Source organism: Hemiscyllium ocellatum, chromosome 1 (assembly GCF_020745735.1).
Source record: "Hemiscyllium ocellatum isolate sHemOce1 chromosome 1, sHemOce1.pat.X.cur, whole genome shotgun sequence".
NCBI lineage: Eukaryota > Metazoa > Chordata > Chondrichthyes > Orectolobiformes > Hemiscylliidae > Hemiscyllium > Hemiscyllium ocellatum.
Genome location: NC_083401.1, coordinates 78,251,948 through 78,276,029, shown reverse-complemented (window position 1 = coordinate 78,276,029; position 24,082 = coordinate 78,251,948). Strand labels below are relative to the sequence as shown.

Sequence of the window (24,082 nt, the reverse complement as noted above, 5' to 3'; positions counted from 1 at the left end):
TCTAAGGAAAAGGAGCCATTGAGTCTTGTGATGAATCTATACCATGGTTTGATTATGTTAAAAATGTTTCAAAGTGTCTTTGAAAATTTGGAAGCTCTTCTGAAAACCATATGGTTTTCCTAATTGAGAAGCTGTTTGGATACTGAAAATTTAAAATTTGATTCTCTGACCGTCTGGCAAGCACAGAGATGCTTAAAAAGTTAGATGTTATACCTTGCAGAAAATTATTGAGGTGAAGGCCATAACAGATGATGGTTGTTGATCATAGAATGCCTACAGTGTGAAAACAGGCCATTTTGCCTAACAAGTCCACACTGACCCTCTGCAAAGTATCCCACCTAGACCCATTCCCCTCCATTTCCCCAGACTAATGCACCTAGCCTACACTCCTGAGCAATATGGGCAATTTAGCATGGCCAATCCATCTAACCTGCATATCTTTGTATTGTTGGAGGGAACAGGAACACCTGGAGGAAACCTATGCAGACATGGGAAGAATGTGCAAACTCAATACAGACAGACAGTCCTCGAGGCTGAAATCGAACCCATATCCCTGGCTCCGTAAGGCAGTGCTAACTGCTGAGTCACAGATTTCAGAGAACGAGTTTAAGGACGCCTGTGCAAGAAACAGCTGAAATGACTTGTCAAACAACTGCTTCACCTGAATAGCCAGGAAAATCTAAAAACTGCATGTTAAAACCAAAATGTTATCAGGTGTAAGCAACGCTAAATTTGAATAGCTTTTTTAATAAGTGAGTGCAATATCACCAATAGTACTAATGACAAGCATATAAAGGTTTGAGGGGAACGGCATTACACCAGAATGGATTGTTGAGAATCAGAATGTAGTAGCAGAGAGCAGGCATATAACCTCCTCTCAGTGCCAAAATATACAGGAGGAGGAAAGACATAATTTGAACAGTGTATTCCTACAAAATGAAACACAATTTCTTAATAATTTACATTAACAAATGCAAACTTTAATTTGATGGTCTTACTGACCTCTGGTGTAAGGTACCTGAATTGTATTCAACAAATTTGCTCCAACCTCCCCAACACGAAGAAGGCAGAAAGCTTTACCTGTTTGTAGAATATGCCTAAGTTATTCTTAATTCCACTGTAAAGAGATATTTTAGAATAGTTGAGGCCTTTTCGCTGCTAGATGATGAGCGACATTCCCAGTCATTCTATTTCTCGTGCATGGACCACCAAGGTGGAAGAAACTTTTACTTATATGGACCACTGTCCTTTTTATCTTCTGAGACAAAAATTGTGGCAAAAAGTCAAGTATTCCAATGGTGTTTAATTCTCCAATTGTCTATTTTAAAAATTGGTCATGTTTCTGGAAAAGTAAATGCTATTGTGGAAGCTTTATCAAGAGCTTTGTCAAGGAGATTGATGTTGTGCTCATGACCTAATGTAAAATAAGGTTGCTGTGTAAGTCATTGTTTAATGACAACATGTTGCAACTATTAGTTTGACAGAAGTAGTGTTAGGATAATATTTGATAAATAATTAAAATGCCTCTTAGAAAAATTTTCACTGTGGGGAAATAAAATGTGACTTACATATATTTTAATATTCATTTTGGATTTTTGAGTTTTGAGCTAGTGGCATATAGATTTTTGTGAACCTAAACTAGTTCCATGTTTAATTATTATCTTGTAGGTATTTCTGTAGCCATGTCTTTTTTAAAATTGTATATGTTGTGTGTTGGGAGGATAATAGGAATTTGTTTACATGGGGAGAATTTACAGGTGAGCAATGTAAATAGTACAATGCATTATGCTTTCAGATAGAAAATTGTGGTATTTTGAGGAATTATGAAGGGAAATGCTACTTGCTTGGGCAAGGGGTAAAAAAACCGCTTTTTAGTTTTGTTTGGAGCAGTTTGCAGACGTGTTGGCTGAAAGCTTGGTTATACAACTTTGTCCCTGAGAAAGATGTTATTTACAACTGTTAAGAAATGGATTGCTCCAGCGAAAGGAGCTTAATTTAAAAATTCCAGGCCAGAACTATTCAGTTAGAAGAGATTATTAGAAGTTGAGAAAGTCAAAGCTCAGTTGTATGAAGATTTCACACAGTTTCTCAAGATGCAGAATTGAAGCTTCAGGATTAAGTTCTGTAGTTGTGAAAGAAAAGAGAATTTTCTCAAGTATGAGTATTGCCACGGGTTTTTCGGGGATTACTTGGATGGTATCTTACCAAGTGTTTCAAAATCTTTAAATTGTATTATATGTAAATGATCCATTGTTCTGTTTTATCATCTTTTTTGTAAAATAAACTTGTGTTTTAATGTTAAACCTGAATCTACAGCACTGCCTGTGTGTTTCAGTGAAAGACTGCCTTGTTAAAACAGAAAAAAACCCCCACCAAACTGAAATACCAAATGCACGCTTCAGTCTAGGATCTGACTTCTTCTGTAATAATGTAATTTAAAATTATCTTTTGGTCTTGCCTTTTACTTGTTCTTAGTCTGACTTTCATGCTTTCAGTTGTCAGCAATGAAGAAACTTTCGAGAGTTCTTTTGATGGGGCGAAGTTATTCTGAACTTATTCTTTCTATTGAATCATCGTAGAATCCTAGCAGTGTGGAAGCAAGCCATTCAGCCCATTCTAGTTCACATCAACCCTCAGCAACCCATCCAGACCAACCCTCTCCTCTAACCCTGTAATCCTGCAATTCCCCATGGCTAATACATTGAGCCTGTACACCTCTGGATACAATGGGAAATTTAGCATGGTCTACCCACCTAACTTGCACATTGTTATGTTGTGGGAGGAAGCCAGAGCACCCACAGGAAACCCACAGACGCGGGGAAGATGGATTGGGTTTGCACAGTCACCCAAGGGTGGAATCCTACCCAGATCCCTGATGCTGTGAGGCAGCAGTGCTAACCATAGCCACCATGTCACCCTAAGTTTTGATTATGTATCTTACTGCAAAAAACATGTATATGCAGAATGTCCGAAATGCTTCCGAATACAACGGAAAAATCGTGTCACAAATCACTAAACGTACCTTCATACCACCCACCATCCCCTCTCTCACAGGAAGGCAAAAAGTCAGAGGGCCTGTACAAAATAGTACAAAATTTACTTGATTATACACATTGATCTAAAACTGCAAATTCTTATGGAGGAGGCTATATTATTTTATTCAGCTATGCCTAAACAATGACATCCACTGAAGATTCACTGCATCAAGATATGGGAGAGTCTAATGGCAATCAGAGGAAATACAGGACCAACTTTGTCAAAGTCTTGGCAATTTTCTTGCTTGTTGCTGGAGAATCCACAACTACCAACTGTGAATCTGCAGCTCTCGGTTACCATGCATGATTATGGAAGTGCATTTTAACTTCAGGAATTGAAACATTTTTCGCGAGCACCATTTGACATCTGTAGGAAAATTGCTTCAGTTATCACCTAAAACTTTCAGGAAAACAATTTCAAGATTGAGCTTACATTTCTCAAACCTCCGTGACTGATGGCAAACTAAGATCCCGTGTCAAACTTTATGGTTAACGGGCATACCCTCTCAAACTTTCTGGTGTTCCATTTTGTATGACTTCTGTATTGTGATATGGGTAGTACTCAAGATTATTATTAGACTCAGCCATGCACTATTGTTGGGATTGCAAGACAATTTCAACAGATTTAGTTCATGAGCAATGCATTAAGCTGGCAAAAAGGAGGCAAGGTCTTAACTCTTCAGCAGCTTGGACCATTATTGCCTGACCTGAAGACAGTATGAATTTTGCAGTCTACTTAAGTTGAATGGTGTCAGAATCATGATATGATTCAGTGCATAAGGGGGCCATTCGGCCCATTATGCACACAGTGATGGGAATCCTTGACGTCAACTCAATTGCTCATGATCTTTCTTTTGCAACTTTTCATTCCTTACTTTTGTTTGTTTCTAGTTCTGGTTTATAGTGTTACATCTCTTATTTGCTCTTAATTGTCTTAATTTTGTTTCAGATTCTTTCATTTGAATATAATTTATTTTGCATGCCGAAACATCAATTTCTCCTATCTCGTTCTCTTGCCCACTTGCTTCCACCTTTTGAACTGTGTCATTTATATTGTAAATGTATTTGTATAGAAGTTTGTTTGGTACGTTTTCACACATCATGTTTAATACCAAAAGAATTAACTCCCTGTGTTTTTAAATTAAATAACTGATCTTTAGAGCCATCTAATGCAAATCAAATTGGTTACCAATATGTTAGCATGATATCTATTTTTGATGTGATTTAATTACCTAGAACACAAAGCTGAACATATATCCAAGATTTAGGATGCTCATATGATTTGTTTTTACTTTTATAGTTGGCTCATTGTCTTCTGAGGATCATGATTTCGACCCTACAGCAGAAATGCTAGTGCATGAGTATGATGATGAGCGAACACTTGAAGAAGAGGAAATGTTAGAGGGAGGGAAGAATTTCACATCTGAAATTGAAGATTTGGAGAGGGTATCTAAAGTTTTTTTTACCTTAATAGTAATTAAAGTTAAAGTCAAACTGCTGAACCAGTAAAATAAAACAAGTTGAAGATGTCCATCTTTATGCACTCTGACTCTCCAGCATCTGCAATTCTCACCATCTCCAAACTGCAAATGTTGGAAATCTGAAATAACTACAGAAGTTGTTGAAGAAACTCAGGTCTACCAACATCTTTGATGATAGAAACGGAGTTAATGTTTTGAGTCCAGTGACCCTTCGCCACAATAGTTCTTGGTTAACTCTGCATCTCTCTCCACATACTCTGCTAGACCTCCTGGATTTCTTCTTTTCTGCTGTTGTTGAAATAGTCCTGTTTAATGTTCTGAAGTTGATCAGTAGTCTTTCAGATTTAAAATAAGGATTTGTAAGATTGTGAGAATGCTCTGTGATTAAGGGTCAATAGTGTGCTTAAAACAGCTGTTGATACTCTTGGGTAGCATCAAATGAGGTTTTTTTTAAAAAAGTCTTATTCTTTACACTATTGCCTTCGTACAAGGCAATTAAATTTGGTACTCTTCAAGTAAAAGAGAAAATGCTATAAGAGCTTTATTAGGAGACATGAGCTAACTCCTCCTTGTTCAGCTTTCTCAGTCAGTTTCTTTCTAAACAAAGATCAGAATTTTTTTGAACAGAATTCCTTTTATGCTTAGTTTCACATTGAGATATCTTTCCAGAGTGTATGAGTCTTCACTCTGCAGGATTGAGCATAAGTGCTCCTCAAGGAGAGGTGAAATTAGAGATCCAGTTACCCTCTGCCAAAAGTATGCAAAATCTGTTGATCAGCTAGTTAATGTTTGGCAAACCAGTTCAGAGCAAGTCTTCAGGTTATTCCTTTGATGAAGCCAAATTCTGAGAATTGTGAACATAAAGATGGGGGGGAAAGCAAAATTACTCTCCCTGTTGCTGCATAGTGCAGAATGGTACTCGTTCAAGAATGGCACTCCTTTAAAGCTCAAATCTCTTACTGGTTTCTCGGCAAAAATTGAGATTGTGGTATCAAAATTGATTTTTTTTTAAAGTTACAAGTAACTTGTAACTTGCAAAATATACTCTTGAAGTTCCTATACTATTGGAGTTAATGAATGTGCCAACACTTGATGAACAAGTATGTTTTAACTTTACGGTTGGTGTTTGCCAATGATTTTCATTCATTAATTGTGCCACCACGAAGATGTATCAAGTTAGCAACCGCATGCTGCTTTGAGTGGGGAGAAAGAAAAAAGCTCAATCAGCATGGCATCGTAGAAACCTGCAATACTGTGGTCTTCACTGTCTTTGAGCGAAATTGTAGCTAGCGTTGCTCAGTTTGTATGGTATCATGTAAATAATGCTATACATGTTTGAAACTAAAGGTTTTAAAACTCCTTCTTTAGACAATGTCTATTAGTATGGAGTCTTTGCTTAGCTTCTTTCTCCACAACCACCCCATCACTGAAGCCTTTGTTTGAACTGTGATATCAATTAGCTTTTATCTGTTCACTGCTGAAATGCTTATCTAAGACCACCCTTTGATTTACTCCCTAGTGGGAAAAAAATGTCTTGGTCATGAATAGGTTCAGAGGCTATGAATACTCGAGTCAATGAGTAGAGAAGATTTGTTGAAAAATAACTGCCCCTTGCTTTTCTTGAAACCAAAGGTATTGTAGTTTTTAGTGGTTCAACTGAGGGAAGCAGTGTTACGTCATCTACCTTGCTTGCAGTTTCAAGTGACTTTTGAGTTTGTCCACCCCCGTCCAATGGTGGCACCTCCACATCTTGGCATCTATCTTGTCAGACCTCTTAGAATGAGGACTGTTCAATTTAATCACTTTCCTTCTAAACTCCAGAGAATATAGGCCATTTGTGGAATATTTCTTAATGGGACAATCTGTCGATCCAGGCATCAATATAATGAACTGTCATTGCTCAAGCATTTGCATCCTTCCTCTGGTAAAGACAAAAATTTTGCACATCATTGTAACTATAACCTCATGACAGCCCTATACCTCGATACATTAATTGCTGTAAGACTTGCTTACCCTTGCACTCCAGTCCCTTTTTGATAAATGCTAATGTACCATGTTCTTTATGAATTGCTTGCTGGAGTTGTATGTTATTTTCTGTTTTATGTATAAGGGTACACAGATCCTCTGAATAGCAATGTTTGCTTTTCTTTCACTTTGGAAAAGCAGAATTTACAATTGAGTTGAGAATTCTGCACTTAATCCACATTAATGTTCATTTGTCAGTTTCTTGCCTAATTACTTAACTAGTCTACATCAATTTGCAGCCTCTTTGCAGCTTCTTCACAGCTTAACAGTTTCAGCCATCTCAATACCAACCTAGATATACCATATTCATTCCACCTCTAAATCATGGATATAGATTTTAAGCAGCTGATGCAGATATTGTAACAACAAGCCAACCTAAATAATTAGTAGTTTATAGGTTATGTTTTTGACCATTAACCAATCCAATTAATATTATTACTTACGACCTTATAAACCTGAACCTTGTTTCATAACCTCTCGCAAATGTTATCTCCCCTTCCGTCCATTTAGATTAGTTCACAACCCTGCTTTATGACTCTGTTGACTGTCAATTCATAGTGGTTTATGTTATGGACCAGACCAGGCAGCTTAGACTCTAACTTTTATCTTTCTTAATGGCAAATATACAGAACTGCATTACAGATTCGATTTGCTTGGTCATACTGCCAAGCTTCAAGCAAAATACATTTTATTCTTACGCCCTATTTAAAATACAAATAAAATTGATGTAACTAACCCTATCGAAATACTGAGCAAAATAATATGACAGCACCCCATAATCGCAGCCTTGGCAAAGACAAATTCAACAAAACCAATTTCCTCACTTGCCGTCTCCTCCAATCCAGGAGAAGGAACGCCAACAATGAATAAAGCAACAGAGAGAATTTAAGCATTTGCAGCAACAGAGAGCTGTATCTAGCAGCTTCACTCAAACCCCAACTGAAAGCAAAAACTCAAGTCCTCTGTCTGTGTGAGCCTGACTGCATCCACTCATGCTTCTTTTGTCTAATTTTTAAAAAAATTCTAAACTATTTACTCTGTTCTCCATGGAGCAGCAACCTATGCACCAAGTTTACAACACCCCTATTCAAGAGAAACAAGACAGAACAACTTCCTCTTAAATGCATTATTGTCACATTTATCAAGTGCCCTGTTGCCACATTCTTAATAATAGATGTTAGCATTTTCTCTTCTAAGTTTCAATAAATTGTCTTGGAGGTTCTTTGTTTTTGTTCTCTTTGCCTAGCAACTGTTGATGTGTTATTCAGTTATCGTCATATCCATTGGGAATGTTTCGGAATCTGTGGACATTTGAGAAAATTATTCAATGTATCCACTTTCTCTTGAAATCTTAAGTGTAAGCTGTCAAGTCTGGGTGTATTTTTTTAATTAGTTGCTTTAGCTTCTGTAGTTCTTTGTCTTGAAGTTCCAATATGCGAGATGTTTTGCCAATGCATAAAATCCTTTTAAATTGTCAACTTGTCACTGCTTTTGGCCATATTGTTGATTAATGGTAATGCAAGAATATGATTTGACTCCCATGTCATAAGGGTGTGCCACTTTACCAGTGGAGCTTTTATTATTCAAGGGCACGTATTTGTTGAGCATTATAAATTGTCTTTTAATGTTTGTCTCTGCTGATATTTTCAGCAAATATTCCAATATACATCAACATACAATATAAATAGTCCAATATACATCTGCCCTTCTCTAACTGACTTTTTAAAATTTAAGACCATAGTTTCAGCCTTCACTGTATCACTTTCAATATTATGAAATAATCTCTTATGATCACTCTTCCCCAAATGATCCTTTACTGTGAGGCTACTAATTTACCTTGTCTCTTGAACAATCCAAGATCTAAAATGATCCTTTCTTTAGTTGGTTCATTGGTATTCTTTTTTAAATACTGAATGCATTTCAAGATACTCTTCTCCAGTATATCCTCATAAATTTGGTTTGCCCAGTTCACATGAAACTTAGTCCTCTATGGTAACTGCATTACTCCTGTTACATGCTGTGATGACTTTTACATTTTTAGTGGGCCAATTTTCCCCTAGCATTTGCTCTGCTCCCCCCCCCCCCCCCCCCCCCCACCTTGCCTTTTCCACTCCTATTCCTGCTCCCACTCCCTCCTCCCCCATCATTCCTTAGCCTTAACTTTAAACTTCCTTAGTCTTCCTTAGACTCTTCCTTCAGATGTTCACTATTCTATTGCCTGATTTATTTAGTTTGCACATTTCCTTTACCTTTACATTTTGTCTACAGTGATAACATACAAATATGCACCTTTGCCCATGCGAACTATTAAAAATGTAGGTTTTCTCATTCTTCCGTTTGGAGTTTCTTACTCTAGCAATCAGATTTTGTACAGTAAGTTCTACTTAGTTGGATTGAGATTCATTGAAAGTGATTTGATTCTTTTTTTTCTTGAATGTGAGAAATTAGTAAGTCTTCATTAGTTCTCTGACAAAGAATAAGGAATTGTAAACTGTGGCCAAATCAGAGTTGTATGAGACTTTGAGGGAAACCTTTTTTAGTTAATAGAATTCACACACTGTTGCTATTTTTGTCTTTATCAGTAATAGAGTTTGGAGGTCTGTGAGTTGTTGCTTAAGCAAATTACATGTATATTAAATCTGTTAAAAATGTTTTATTGAAAATGCCATCAGGTTAAAATTTTATTGAGTGCAACTCTTTGTGCTCAACAGGAGAGCAACATGCCACTTGATGATTTGCTGGCACTTTATGGGTGTGAACCTCCGGTGATTGAAACTGAAAATCCTGAGAGTTCGCCAAGTGAGCTCGCTGATGAGTTACCTGACATGACTCTTGATAAGGCAAGTTTAGTAACAGCCATCTTGTTATATTGGTGCATGAAAATGTCCTTCAAAAATTTTACTCCGTGTGTAATATGATTGACTAGTAATTATAATTCCTTTTTTATCTGAACCGGCTAGGAGGAAATAGCAAAGGACCTACTTTCAGGTGACGATGAAGAAACACAATCTTCTGCTGATGACTTGACCCCATCTGTTACTTCTCACGAAACAACAGATTTATTTCCCCGACACTTGAGATGTAAGTCTATGGATTAAAAATGAAAGCTTGATTTTAAAAAAAAACACCTTGTGGCTAGAGTGGAACTTTCAGAAGTTGTGGTTTTTTAAAAAAAACATCTCATCAAGTAAGTTTTGAAGTGTGTTGCTAGGAATAGAAAAGGAGCAGCTAAGTTCCAAAATGAAATTGTCACAAAGTGGGCAAGCTAAGAAACTAACTTCTACTTCCCTTTCATCAAGCCTCGTTTTTAATATTTACCTCGTAATTAATAGGCACAGAGGAATCTCGATTATCATAACGAGAGCTCAGGGTTCCAGTGCTTGGCTAAACGGTGTCATCTGGCATTCGATTATCCGAACAAAACTCTCCCTGCCTGTGTTGTTTGGATGATCAAGGTTCCTCTGTGTCTTTAAAATATAGTAAGAAATTTGCTATGAATTTTGCTTGAGTATGAAATTATGTCAGTGTTAAATGCCATTGCGCAAGCACATGCAAAAATGACTGACTAGGCGCTGGCTTAATTTGACTAGTGGATATGTTTTTGTCATTTTCCACAAGGATAAGATCATGAAACTGCTGAGGCGAAACCTTTGATTCTAGCAAAATTTTTGGTTTTCAGGAGGCTTAGAGTACCACATCTGGCCAGTTCTTGCAAGTGTACCTATGTTTTCACATCAGATTCACATACATTTTTGGATACATGATTTTGAATTGCGTAGGTAACCACCTCTACTTGTTATGTGCTGTTTCCAAAGGAACTTGGTTGGAAGTTGAGGATTTGAGTCTTTTGTGACTGTAAAGGAATTTTGAGTTCTTTGATTCAAATGTCTCTGATCTTGACGTTATTACCAGTGCATTTTTCAGTTATTTTGTCCATTTTCCACAAATGGCAGTTGTTAGTTTTAAATCTTACTTAGTTAAACTTTTGTTAAGTGAAAATATTAAGGGATATGGGCCAAAGCCAAGTACATGGAATTAGATCATGCATCAGCCATGATCTCATTGAATAGCAGAACAGGCTTGAGGGCTGAATGACCAACTCTGGTTCCTGTGTTCCAGAGAGAGACAGATTCTATGTTGGAATAGATTATTTGTTCATCTCTCCAACATGATACTTCATGAAACTGCTATCCTGACAGTATTTCAAAACATCGAATTTGTTGCCAGTTAGTAAATGAATAAGTGCCTTTGCATTGTGCAGTTGCATCATCAAAGACATGTAGGGCATGATTTCAGTGCAACCATTGTATCTGTTGCTGGGGAATCTAATATCGAAATTAGATTAGAGGCAAGGTCTTGTTGGTTTGTTGCAACCTAGAAGTTGTCAGTTCGTGCCTAGTATTGTAAACCAAAACCAGTTTTGGTTTGTAAAAATTACAGCATTGTTTGAAAGGTGGGAGCTTCCATTATATTTTGGATGCAGGCATAAATACCAAGGACAGTGTGTATGGTCCCTTGACATCATGGGCTATGACTGAGCTATTTGTTTCTCTTTGTGATCAAACAGTGATGAAGTATTTGGCAGACTGACTTTGAAATTAATGCAATTCAGAAAATTTTCTGTTGGATCAAAAACTGAAGTACTTTTTTGCCAGTTGTCACGAACTGGCAAACAGCTTCCAGACCAGAATACACCATTGTAATTGGGGATCTAAACTTTTCTGGATTGATTTGAGTATTTGACTAGATTTTGATTACTCAGTGTTAAATCTGTCTGTGATTACTTGTGGGGCGAAGAAATCAAGCACAGACTTGAGATAAATGAGAATTTTATCTTCAATAACTGCCAGAACTCATATTACATAATCACTTGATTTTGAGAAAAGACACATTTTGTGTTGTACTGAAGAGGACATTTTGCAAGAATACAAGTTCAAGGGAAAAGTCAACATTGAGGCTGCATGAGATGGGAGCGCTAATTGTGCCATAGTCAGAGAGTTATACAGCATGGAAACAGACCCCTTTGGTCCAAGTCGTCCGCGTTGACCAGATACACTAAACTGAGCAATGGATCCAGCACTGAACCTTGCGACATACCACTGGTTACTGGTCTCCAGTCTGAACAACAACCCTCTACCACTCCTCTGTGTCTCCACCTTGAAGCCAATTTTGTATCCAAATGGCTAGCTTCCTCTGGATTCTTTGTGATCTAACCTTGCGAACTAGTCTACCATGTGAAATCTTGTTGAAGTCCACGTGAGCAAAACCTACCACACTGCCTTCATCAATCTTCTTAGTTCACCACTTCAAAAAATCTCATTCAAGTTATTGAGAAATGATTTCCCATGCACAAAACCATGTTGACTTTGCCTAATCAATCCTTGCCTTTCCAAATGTATGTAAATCCTGTCCCTCAGAATCCCCTCACCTTATTCTCACTGACATTAGGTTCACTTATCTATCGTCCCCAGCCTTTTCTTAAGTAATGATACCATATTAGCCATTCTCCAATCTTCTGGTACCTCATCTGTGGCTGTCAGTGGGAAAAAAAAGTATCAGGAATCTCCTCCCTAGCATCCCACAAAGTTCTAGGATACACTGATTAGGTTCTGGAAATCTTGTGATTTGGTTCATTGCTATTACATACACTGAAGTAGAGTGAAAAGTGTTGTTTTGCTGCTTTACAGGCAGACCGTACAATAGAAGTCCATTAGGGTAACCAAACAGAGTGCAGGATACAATGTTATAGCTGTGAAGAAGGTGCAGAGAGAGATCAACATTAAAGAGATCCATTCAAAAGTCTAATAACAGAAGGGAAGAAGCTGTTCTTGAATTTGTTGTAATATATCTACCTTAATGCATTTAAGACCTCCAGCATCACCTCTCTGTAATATGGGCACTTTTCAAGACTGTTTGACACATATATTTTAACTGGTAAGTGTTGTTGCCATGGATAATTAAAACCGGTCAGCATATTGCCCTGAAAAATTAGTCAAAAGTAGATTTGAAATAGGCACAGTTTGAGCATGGGCTGGTTGGATCCATCAGCATTTTGATGCGATTCTGCAATTGGACAAAATTTGCCAGGTAATCCTGAATGGTGTTACCATAATTTCTTGAACAATGTCCGATTGTCATTTGGGCTTGCAGTGTCGCACGCTTATGTGTAATGAAAGCTGCATGTATTAATATATGTTGCAGACTTAAAGAACTTGTTTATGTTGGTTTGCCTGTTTCAACTCAGCAAACTAGAAGACAAATATTCACTGGTTACTTATCAGGGCAATGCACTGAACATTCAGTCGCCCTGCCTGGTTTAAATTTAACGAAGTCTGGCTGTATGTAAAATATTTATCTCCATTTATGGATGCGATTTTCATGGCAACACCTCTTCCAATTGATGCATTTGCTATCTCGTCAGCACTTTCCTCTCATGTGGTATAAATGACGGTTTTCTCCTTGAATTTGAATTCTTGCAGAATGTCTTCAGTGCAAGACACACAGTTCAGACAAAATGTCTATTTTTCAGCAATTTATTATTTTTAGGGTGCATTTTTAAAACTGAAATCTGATAACCCAGATGGTAGTTTATTTGATCAAACAAACTTTATAAATAGGTCAAAGAAGTAATTTATTTTTCCTCGAACAGGAAATATCTCCCTTTTCCAGCAATGAGCATAGCTGATTAAATGCCTTTTTTAGTTGGGCTGCAATTCCACTTTATTTCCCGTTCCTCAGTCATTGAAAGATTCTGCCCTTCGTCTGATGTATCGTAACATTTCCCCCAGCAGCATAAATCTAGCCGCTACTTTCTCACATGGTTGAGCTCTGTGTTCTCTTGTTTTCCAGCTTGGAAAGATCATTGATCTTCAAGCAAGTTGTCTGCTGGTTTAAAACATTGCACAAAATGTAATGGCATCTTCGTGGTGGCAGCTGGCCACTTCAGGTTCTTGCTGTTATAGTTGAAGCACAACCTGGCATTGTGCAATTTATGATTGGACGTCTCCTCCCGCACCAGACGGGAGAGTCTTCATCAATCCTCCAAGAAAAGAGTCACTGCAGGAGTGAGGTCTGGGCGCCAGGTAAGTTGGCCCCCACCAGAAACCTGCTCCACAGGTCCCAAAAAGAATGGTCCTTCTCAGGTCACCCCTCCTGCTGTGGCTCAGCTTACTTTGGTGATGACTTGTCTGAGGAGTCGGTCAGTCTGGTGTCAAGTAAGCTTGGTGCCAGGATGTCACCTTTTATTGTTAAACCCACCCCATCCAACCCTTTTTGTTGAGAGGAGGTCTCAGTCAACAAGATCGTCTGGGACTTGCAAGCACTTGGTCAGCCATCAGTCCGTAACTGCATTATTTCTGCTTTTGTATAGACTTCTATATAGTGAGAAGTTGATATTGACAAATGCTCCATTTCTGGCAGGCATTTTTTCTTGATAAATTAATTGGCTGAGTGATTAAATTATGTGGTTCCTCAAAAATAACTTTAACAGGTGGAACTTTATCTCTCAGTGCCAAAGACGGAGCTAGCTCATGCCGACTTTTAATCAAATGCTCCTTTATTTGAGGATCAGCCAGACAGTACTTGGAAGTGAGACTTCATCCATGATGGGGTGCTATTTAAATGCTCTTTGTAATCTTTCGCCATCACCTTAACCATTTACCCCAATTAGGATCAAAGGAGACAAGAAATCCTCACGTGGTGTCTTCAGTCTGTTCTTCTCCCCACAATCCAGAATCTCTGTCTTCCAGAGTGGATGAGAATATTGCCATTTTTATGCTGTTGTCCCTGTGAAAACCTCTGATGCTAATGAAACCTGGTTTGATTATGTTGATTAAAGAATTTTGAATCCATTCTGGCAAATTAAACTTTGTCTGGACATTAGTCCAATTCTTCAAGGGTTGTTGTAATAATTGGCTGATGTTTTTCTTGTGTACGCCAGTTGATATGGTGGAAGCTTCTAAGTTTTCACGTTAGGAAAAAAATGCTTCTGAACTAAGTACTTTCTCTCCGCACCAGTTCTGACCTGAAATTATACTTTTTATTTTGTGTTGCAGCACTTCCATTTTTGATGGTTAATTAAGCAGGGTTGCCCCTCAAGTTGCAGCAGGACCTTCAATAAAACACACTTCCTTATGAAATTTGGGGCTTCTAACAGGCTATAGAGACATCTGAATTAATTTTTTATTTTATATCATGCCATATCTGATGTGTCTGTGTGCTGCTATAAAGCAGTCATTAACTGGTCTAAAATAGCTTGTAATGATTTCCTTAAAGCAAAGACCAAAGAAGGTTTACACATGCATTTTGATCACTGGGTTATAAAGTAGATTTACTCCCTTGGATTCATATGTTTGTGCATGTGTGTTTTTGGGTGAAGAGCTGTAAATTTTCTTTTGCTCTTCAAAGAGGATTGCAACAGCTTTGTGGAAACTAATGTATTGAGGACTATCAGGTGGTATAGATGACATGATATGCAGAGCAGGAAGCTCAACTCCAATCGACAAACATTTCTGACCACAAACTTAGAAGAACCCCCTCTGTCAGTATTACAACTTTTGTTTTGCTTGTTTGCCAAATAATTCTTATGAATTATAATTTTATAAGTGGCTGGGATATCAGCAAAGCTCTGTGTATTCTTGGTATGATGATTGGCTTTTGAAATAGCTGGATGCAAAGTTCTTTCAGTCCTCCATTTATGATCTTCTCTGGTCATCTGGAGACCAACTACTTGTGTTCTACTGGAGGTATAGCCAGGCGTCTCCTTGAGTCTTGAAGATTTAAAAGCTGCATACACTTCTGATTCATTTTTCATCCTTCTTCTCTCTTTCCTCCCCCCGGCATCAAAAACATCAACCTAATAATGATTGCATTCATGTCAGGTTAGGACACCTGAAATATAACAGGGTGCAAGAGCCCAAGATCTGGTAAAATTTGCATTTTCTTTCAGTTTTAAGCAGGAATCTACTTCCAAAACTCTGTTCAAGGAAAAAAAAATAGCTTGGACATTAAGCAATTGCTGTACTTAATAATTTGATCTTATGATCTGTGATGAATTTACTTGTTCACTGCAGGGTTATCACCTTCAGAATCACATCTGGACCAACTAGATTTTCTTTAATAGTTTATATTATGGACTACATTGTTTATTAGCCAGCCTCCAGTGGAAACTGGTCATCTGATTTACAGTGATTTGTGGTCATGAGGTATTTCTGTTTTGAAATATCTTAAACACTGGCTCAACTTGATCTATTAGAGATTTTACAAACCAATCTTTTATAGAATTTAATTGGGATCCATTTTCCCGTGTTTTCTGTAGCCTATTTGCTTTAATTTCTCCTTCGTAAATGAATGTTACTTAGTCCAGAGATGTTAAATTTGTTTCAAGTGTTCCTGGAGATGACAATTTCTGAATGGGAAACTGTCCTTCTGATGGCCTTAACTTTGACAGACGCTCAGCAGTTCAACAACCACCATTGGGCTGTTCTTCACCACCACCTCGGGCTGTTCAGTGGTAGACAGCTATACAATAAACTGTATAGGTGGCCTAGCTAGTGATGCCAATGTCCTGTGAACAAATAAGTTTTAAAAAGCTAATGAACCCTAAATAATTTAGTATGCAGACTTAATATTGATAAACTACATGCTTGCTTTCTTTTAAGTCAAGTGGATTCGTAAATATCAACAGTAGTAGTCACTCATGCTATTAAATCTACTATCATGTGAAGTGGAAGAACAGCTCAGGTTTCATTGCAGGGATGGCAGAAGAATTTTTTTTCTTCAATGAAGATAGTTCATGAAACTGGACAGTTTATATCATGTGGAAGTATCTCGTATTGTCTATTATATAACACTGGCAGAGGTCAGCTATCTTTTCTTGAATGCATAGCTGTTGAAGGGCTACTTGCAAGAGTCTTCATAGTTGTTGACATGTCGTGTTTTGAGTTCGAGCTTTTGTTCAGGCAAGCATGTCATCTTGTTTGTAAGTCATAAACAGCATACACCATTGATACAAGATGGATGCTAAAAAGCAAGAAAGCTAAGCGGTTTTGCTCCCTGTTGTAGTGAAAAGGATGTTTAGCTTTGAAATATTGCTGTTCTTGTAATTGGTTGAGTTCAGATGTATGCAGGAACAAAAATAGTGGTCCTGCCTTTGTAACTTACTTAGCAAGTTTGATACTATTTCTGTATTCGTTAGCTCCTGTTGAACCTGGAAACTGATTAATTGTTCAACAGTAGGTGAGATCTATCCCAAGTGTTGCAATTATTAATTATGATATTGCTGTCTTTAGATTTTTATTTTGTATGAATATACTTGTTAGCTATTAACTGAGCTGCGAGGAAATGTTGATTTACCAAACATCAGTTAGTGAAATTATCTGATTGTGTCCCTGATGCCAGGAAGGGAGGCTTTTATTTGGTTTAAAAAAGTAATGTTGGTAATTTAGACATCATAATAGAGTAAAGCTCAAATTAATCTGAAACTGGCCTTGTTCACAGTGGGGAAAAAAACTTAGATTGTGAAGACAAAGCAGGCCTGCTGAGTTTTCTGACTTCACAGTCATTGTCATCTTGCACGACTGCTCCTTATGTCACTTTTGTTGGAAATTGTGCTTTACTTGGTGTAGAGAGATATTGGTACTGTACAAATGGTTGGACAACACTATTCCCTAATTACAAATTAATTTGATCTGTTTTGAATAGGTAGGATATAGCACTGAGATGCTTTTGCGAGGGGCACTTGTTGATTATGGTTATAGCCCTACTCTGCTCAAAAGCAGGAATGTCTGAAAACTGCACATTCCTCCTTTCTGCAGTAATGTCTCTTTCAGTGACACAAAGAGGTATCCAAAAGTGTGGTTCTGTGATAATGATTGAAAATGGTTACTGTAAAATACTACACTATAAAATTGAAGCACAATGATTGGACCACTCTAATAGCCTGACAAAATAAAATAGGCTGGTTTATAGTATTCTGAGAATGAGAATGATGTCACTGAAGGGCTTCCAAGACATTTTGGCATCAAATCCATTTACTGTGAGGGCAAATTGCACATAGTTTGCATGTAATTCATACAGGTAAGATCGGTCATTAAGAAGAGCTTTGAAGCTTTATTTTTAATGATTTTTTAAGATTTTTGACTAATTAAGGCACGGTCATGTGTTACTTCAAGTTACTCATATTGGATGTTTCCTTTGAGTTAAAAGTGCAAAGCCTACAAAGGTGCCCATTCTTCCAGATGTATAGCTATGTTTTGTGTCCTTCAAAATTATGCAGGACACATCTTCATTGACATATCTTAAAATCTCATAATTGAACATTTTGAATATTTCTCAAACAGTTCCTGTCAGCTTCAATTTTGTTTTATATATTCTGGCATTGCTGGTGAGGACAGCATTTACTGCCCATCCTTAGTAGGTCAGACTAAGTAAGGATAGCAGTTTTCTTTCCATAAAAGGTGTTAGTTTTTTTCAACAATCAACAACGATCCTGACTCTTATTTCCAGTTCTTTATTGAATTCAAATTCCATCTGCTGATGTAGGATCGGAACCCAGGACCCGAGAACATTACCTCAGTCTTTGAATTAATGGTTCAGCAATTAATACCTTTCGGCCATTGAACCAATAATATTATAAACATCAACATAAGCAACATTTTAGAGTTATCCAGAATGGTCAAGCTGTAATTGCATCCTATGAACAGTTGTGCTGCTACTGTTGCAAACGTATAATTGAAATGTTAATTATACAGGATTTCTATTATAAATGTTCTTGAAAGTTAAAATGGAAATGTAAAAGTGATACTTAAAAACCTGAATTGCTTTGGGTTTAGTGGATCACCTAATCTCTCCTTTACCTGAGATAGTACCTGATAACTGTTTTGTGTAGTACAATGGCAGGTTGACAAGGGAAGAAATAAAGTGGTTAAAAGCTGCTAGCTTTAGTGAATAGTTAAGGATTTGAGGAAGTGGAAGTATGAGCAATGAAGGAGGTTTCTAGCAACAGGTGTCAAGTTGATGCTCCATCTTGGTTTCATCATAATGTCCCATCCTGTCACATGCTAATCTCTGGCTAATTTGATTTGATCAGAGATGATAAGAGGTAGCTGAAGGTGCTGGATACAGGATAGACTGTGGTCCCTGATCATGTCACTGTGTGGTGAAGACTTGTTTTTTCAAAACAAGCCAGAGCCCGAGCCAAGCTGTTCCAAGAGTCATGTATGATTACAATCAATCTAATAATATAGCAAGTTGCCCATGTATGTCGTGTCCATAGAAAACAGATAAATCCAATCCAACCAATTACATTTTATCAGTCTGCTTTCAATCACCAGCCAAGTAAGGAAGATGACATTGAAGGTGCTATCAAATGGCACTTATTCAACAGTAACCCACTCATTAAAGTATGGTTTAAGTTCTGTTTGGCTCACTTAGTTCCTGGGCTCATTGCAGTCTTGATGCAAATATAGCAAAAGAACTTTCAGAGATTAGGTTAAAGTGACTGTCTTTGGAATCAAGGCAGCACTTAACTGAGTGTAATCTCAAGAAGCTTCAGTGGAACTTAAGTTGATTTGGAATTAGGAAAAACTCTCCACTTAGTTGGGGGACGGGAGCTGGTGAGCGGACGTGGAGATGTTTGCTGGTGACTGCAGGTTGTCTGGTAGCACAACAACTTATCATACTGAACCAGTTAGTGCCCATATGCAGTAAAGTCTGAACTATATTTGGGCTTGCTGAAAATGTGTTGCTGGTTAAAGCACAGCAGGTTAGGCAGCATCCAAGGAACAGGAAATTCGACGTTTCGGGCATAAGCCCTTCATCAGGATGAAGGGTTTATGCCCGAAACGTCGAATTTCCTGTTCCTTGGATGCTGCCTAACCTGCTCTGCTTTAACCAGCAACACATTTTCAGCTGTGATCTCCAGCATCTGCAGACCTCATTTTTTACCCGTACTTTTGGGCTTGGGCTAGTAAATTTAACTAAAATTCACACCCTCACTTAAGTGCCAGGCAATGTCCATCTCCAGCAAAAGAAATTGTATCTATTTCTTATTGATGTTCAATGGCCTTATCCACACTGAAACTCCCACTTTCAAAATTCTGGGGATTCCCATTGATCAGAAACTGAACTGGTCTAACTTCTTATAGCAGCTACACGAGCAGGTCAGAGGCTGAGAATACTGTGATGATTGGGGAGTGAGTGATCAGGTGAGTCCAGGAATTTGACCCAGCATCATTGAAAGAACAGCAATATAATTCAAAGCCAGGCTGCTCAGTGGCTTAGAGGGAAGCTTGCAAGTGGTGGCCACCTTCTAGATGATATTGTGCCAAATTTGGAGGATGCAATCAGAGGAGCCTTCATGAATTTCTGTAGTTAATTTTGTAGATGGTCAACACTGCTGCCACTGTGTTTTGATGATGAAGGGAGCGTATGTTCATGAAAATGCTGCCAGTTAAGTGGATTTTGTACCAGGTCATGTCAAGCTTGAATATTGTTGCATCTGCATTCATCCAGGCAAGAGGGGTGTGTCACATCACCATGCTGAATTGTGCTTTATAAATGGTGAACAGACTTATGGGCAGTCACTTAAAACCTATCTCTGAAGGTTCTTTTGCTATATTTGCATCAAGACTGCAACAGAAGATGAGCTACAGAAAGATTCATAGCCCCTGACCTGCTCCTATAGCCACATTATTTAATTATATAGCTAGTCAAGTTCATTTACTGTTCAGTGGTAATCCCAGGATATTGATAATGGGGGAATTCAGCAATGGTAATGCCTTTGAATGTCAGTAGTGAGATTGTTAGATTCTCCCTTGTTGGGTGTTCTTTCCTTGGCATTTGTGTGATGTGATGTTATTTGTCTGTTAGCCTACAGAACTAGATATTGGAATTGATTTACTGTGCCTTCACTGTCACAAGCTCAGATACCTGAAACGTCAGTGTGTTTGTACCTAAATCTCTCAAACTATTAACAATTCAAGAAGACAATTTACCACTTAGGCAATTAGTTGTGAGCAATATGTGCTGGCCTTTTCAGCAATGATCTCATCATGGATCAACAAAATAAAATCCATGATTCATATGCATTCTGGGTATTGTATTTAGCACTTGTGGTTGATTTGAATCTTGGTCAAGAAAAACATTGCCTTCCATCTTGAGCATAATGAAATATGTTTTTGGCTGTTTTCTGACCACTATCTTTAAATTTCTCACATCAAGCAAGCACCACGTTTGATGGTGACAAAGAATCTGAAGATGAAGAAGGACAAGATGATTGTGTACCACCTGAAGACTTAAAAAAGGTACTGTAAACTCAACATTATTCAATCTGACCTCAAATCAGTTAAAATAAGCGAGTCCTCTTTCAGCAGTTGTACAGTAGAATGAGTAATAACTTTGTCAGATATAGTATAATAAAGTTTATTAAGCTTGTTCTTTAGCTATTAGAGTTGAAATAATTTTTAGTGTTATTTACATGAAAACATTGGATGAATCAATCTAAATTGAACTCCTTGTGTAAATATTCCTGAAGGTTAGGTCTTGTCTTATTTGTAAGGGCAATGCAATGGATTTTATTTCAGGTTAAAAGAATTCGGGGTCACTGTACACATGAGTATAAGATTGTTATTTATCCTCAATGGTAGTCTTAATATTTTTTTAATAAAGCAAGCAGCAATTGAAAAATAGTTTGTTCTGTTGGTGCACAATTCAAAGTTTTTCTGATGATCTGCTATAAAAGAAAGTTCGAAGCTTTGGAGTCCAAAAAGTAATTTAAAATCATTATTTTAGGCAAAACAATTCACTGTAAGTTAATGGCATATGAATAATTCTATATATACTTCCAAAGATTGCGTAAGTCTTGAATCTTAAAAATGTTGTTTTTACAAAAATGCCATTTTTGAATGCCAAGAGCAATCATATGTGTACTGATCCCTCGGAGATAGGGACGCACATTGCTATTTTGCAACTCCCTGCTTCCCTCCTAAATATGCTAATTTGTATTCGGATAGGATTCACAGCACCTGATGGGGCTTTGCTATTGATTTGTAATAAATTTCATTCATGCGTTTCTTGATGCATGTCTTTCTGATTCTTCCTCAATCAAAGTACCTAACTGATATGGCTTCACCTGGCATCTGTGCATCCAACAGGAGTCACTAGATTGTAATGTAGAGTGAAATGATGGCTGTGTTGCTTTCCTCATTAGTCTGTTTGATGGCATTCCATTGCCGAATACCACTTCTATTCTGCTTTAGTTGAGATCTGACTGAGTGGTGATCATCTTCTAAAATCAGATTCCAGACTAGTTTAACTTAATAGCATTGGAAGCAACTTGAATGGTACAGCACCTTTTAGATCTGCAGGTGCTTTGAAGTACTTGACTTCCAGTGAAATTAGTTGTCTAGTTTGAACTTGGTGTAGAGTAAAATCTTTTGCCTTGAGACAACCAAGTACATTGCTTGTGGGATAAAACAAAAGAAAATTATGTATTGTTACTGAGCTTCCCATAAGTGAGAATTTTTGCTTGCGATCCATAGCTGAGATGAAAAATGAAATTCTTATTTGAGTGTAAGAGATGTTCATTTTAGTAATGAATTCTGTATCCTCGTAAATAAAGACAGCTATTTACGCCGTTTATTTTAGTATTTTGACTTTGAACTTCACCTGTGATTCTTATAGATGTGTCAATTTCCACGTCATATAGATTTGCTTCCTGATTTCAACTCTTGTGTCAATATAAAGTGATTTTATTTCCCGTGGATGGAACTGAAAATGAGTTTCAGTAGAATGCAATTCTGAAGTCATGTGTGATTTTTAATTTGTAGGAGTGCCGGTTTTGGACTTGGGTGTACAAAGTTAAAAATCTCAGAAAACCAGGTTATAGTCAGTCAGGTTTAATTGGAAGCACTAGCTTTCGGAGTGCTGCTCCTTTATCAAGTGGCTGTGGATAGAAGATCACAAGACACAATTTATAGCGAAAGATTATAGTATCGTACAGTGGTATATTGAACAAACCTAGAGTGTTAAGTCTTTCACCTTTTAGAATGCAGGTTTCGGTTCATTAATCCCAGACCTTGTTTTAAGTCACTTTCTTGAGATAAATTAAAGTTTTATAACAAAAGGTGGCATCTCCGCTCAGTCAATGCATTAAAGGTGTGAGGTCAGAGTCTGACTGTATCCCAGTCTTGAGTCAGACTGGTTCTGTTTTCAAAGTGGAATATACAAAATATTACATGAATTGACTGCCTGCAGATTGTGTGCTTTTTGAGCAAAATAGAAGTATTTGCAAATATAATTCTGCAAATACAAATTCAGCCCATAGACTTGTAAGTGTGTGTGCATCCATGAGAGAGAGTGAGTGACTTCTAATTCTGATTTTTATGTTTGGACTGCAGTGTTAGCTTTTACCATTTATGTCTAAACAACTGCAAATCCAAAATCTGTTGCAGTGTAACTTGACGGGAGCGATAAATTGAAAGAGAATCACAGTTATAAGTGAGATTGATCTTATCCAGTTTTCAGAAGGTGAACCACCACCTGTAGATAATCTTTTCATTGAATTAAAATGATTTAATATCGTAGGAAATACCTAAGAAGGTTGTTGTAACTTTAGATTGTATTAAACCAGATTCTGCCTAATCATAATATTACTTTGTAGAATTTTAGATGGCTGCCTTCATCAGGTAATATTAATTTGCCTTTATTTAGGAAATAATGGTGGGTTCGGAGTATCAAGCTGAAATTCCATCTAGCCTGTGTATATATGAAGATGGTGATCGAGGTAAGGCACGTGTTTATGAGTTAACTCTATCTTGAAATCAGTGCTACATATAAATACTTGAGTGCTCCATATGTGTTTGTTTTATTATTTCAGTCACCATTATTTCTCGATCTCACGGCTTTTTATTAGTGGTATGGGATGAAGTGAGTGCATGAAGTCAGTATCAACTTTGGGAAATCTAGATGTTCTAACTAGTGCCACATCCCATTTGTCGATTACTGATTTGTTCATTGATCTACTTCAGTATTGGCCTCTCTTTGAATATTCTCATCCTTGTGTTCATGTTATGTCCATGACTTTATTTTCATGATATTTTCAATCTTCTCCAGATCCAAAATCCTCCTCACAACTCTACATTCTTTCAATTCTGGCCCTTTCTCCATTCCTTACTGCCTTCCCATTACTGGGAGACATGCTTTCCAGCTGCAAAAAAAAAACAAAAACGGAAGAACTGCGGATGCTTGAAATCAGAAACAAAAGCAGAAATTGTTTGGAAAACTCATTCAGTATGCCAGCATCTGTGAAGAGAAAGCAGAGTTCATGTTTCAGATACAGTGACTCTTCTTCATGCTTTCCAGCTGTTTTAGTCGATACATTCTGCAATTCCCCCGAACCCCTCTGCCTGATCCTTTCTTTCCTTTGAGCTGCCCTCTTAAGTCATATGGCCAAGTTTGCGCTCACTTCACCTCATGTCTCATTTAGCTTGATGTTTATTTTTGTTGATTGTCCTATAATATGCCTCATCCATTTTACTATAT

General features: G+C 37.5%; 1 protein-coding gene across 3 annotated transcripts in view; it reads left to right on the top strand.

Annotated features, from left to right (window-relative positions):
* Window positions 1–24,082, top strand: part of LOC132814231 (mesoderm induction early response protein 3-like) — a 73,936-nt gene that overhangs the window by 19,804 nt on the left and 30,050 nt on the right. For all 3 annotated transcript variants that reach the window (XM_060823452.1, XM_060823477.1, XM_060823491.1), the window contains 5 exons: window positions 4,336–4,481; window positions 9,253–9,381; window positions 9,502–9,622; window positions 20,762–20,844; window positions 23,252–23,324. In XM_060823452.1, the coding sequence (XP_060679435.1) occupies window positions 4,336–4,481; window positions 9,253–9,381; window positions 9,502–9,622; window positions 20,762–20,844; window positions 23,252–23,324 (552 nt within the window). The remainder of the gene's footprint in view (window positions 1–4,335; window positions 4,482–9,252; window positions 9,382–9,501; window positions 9,623–20,761; window positions 20,845–23,251; window positions 23,325–24,082) is intronic.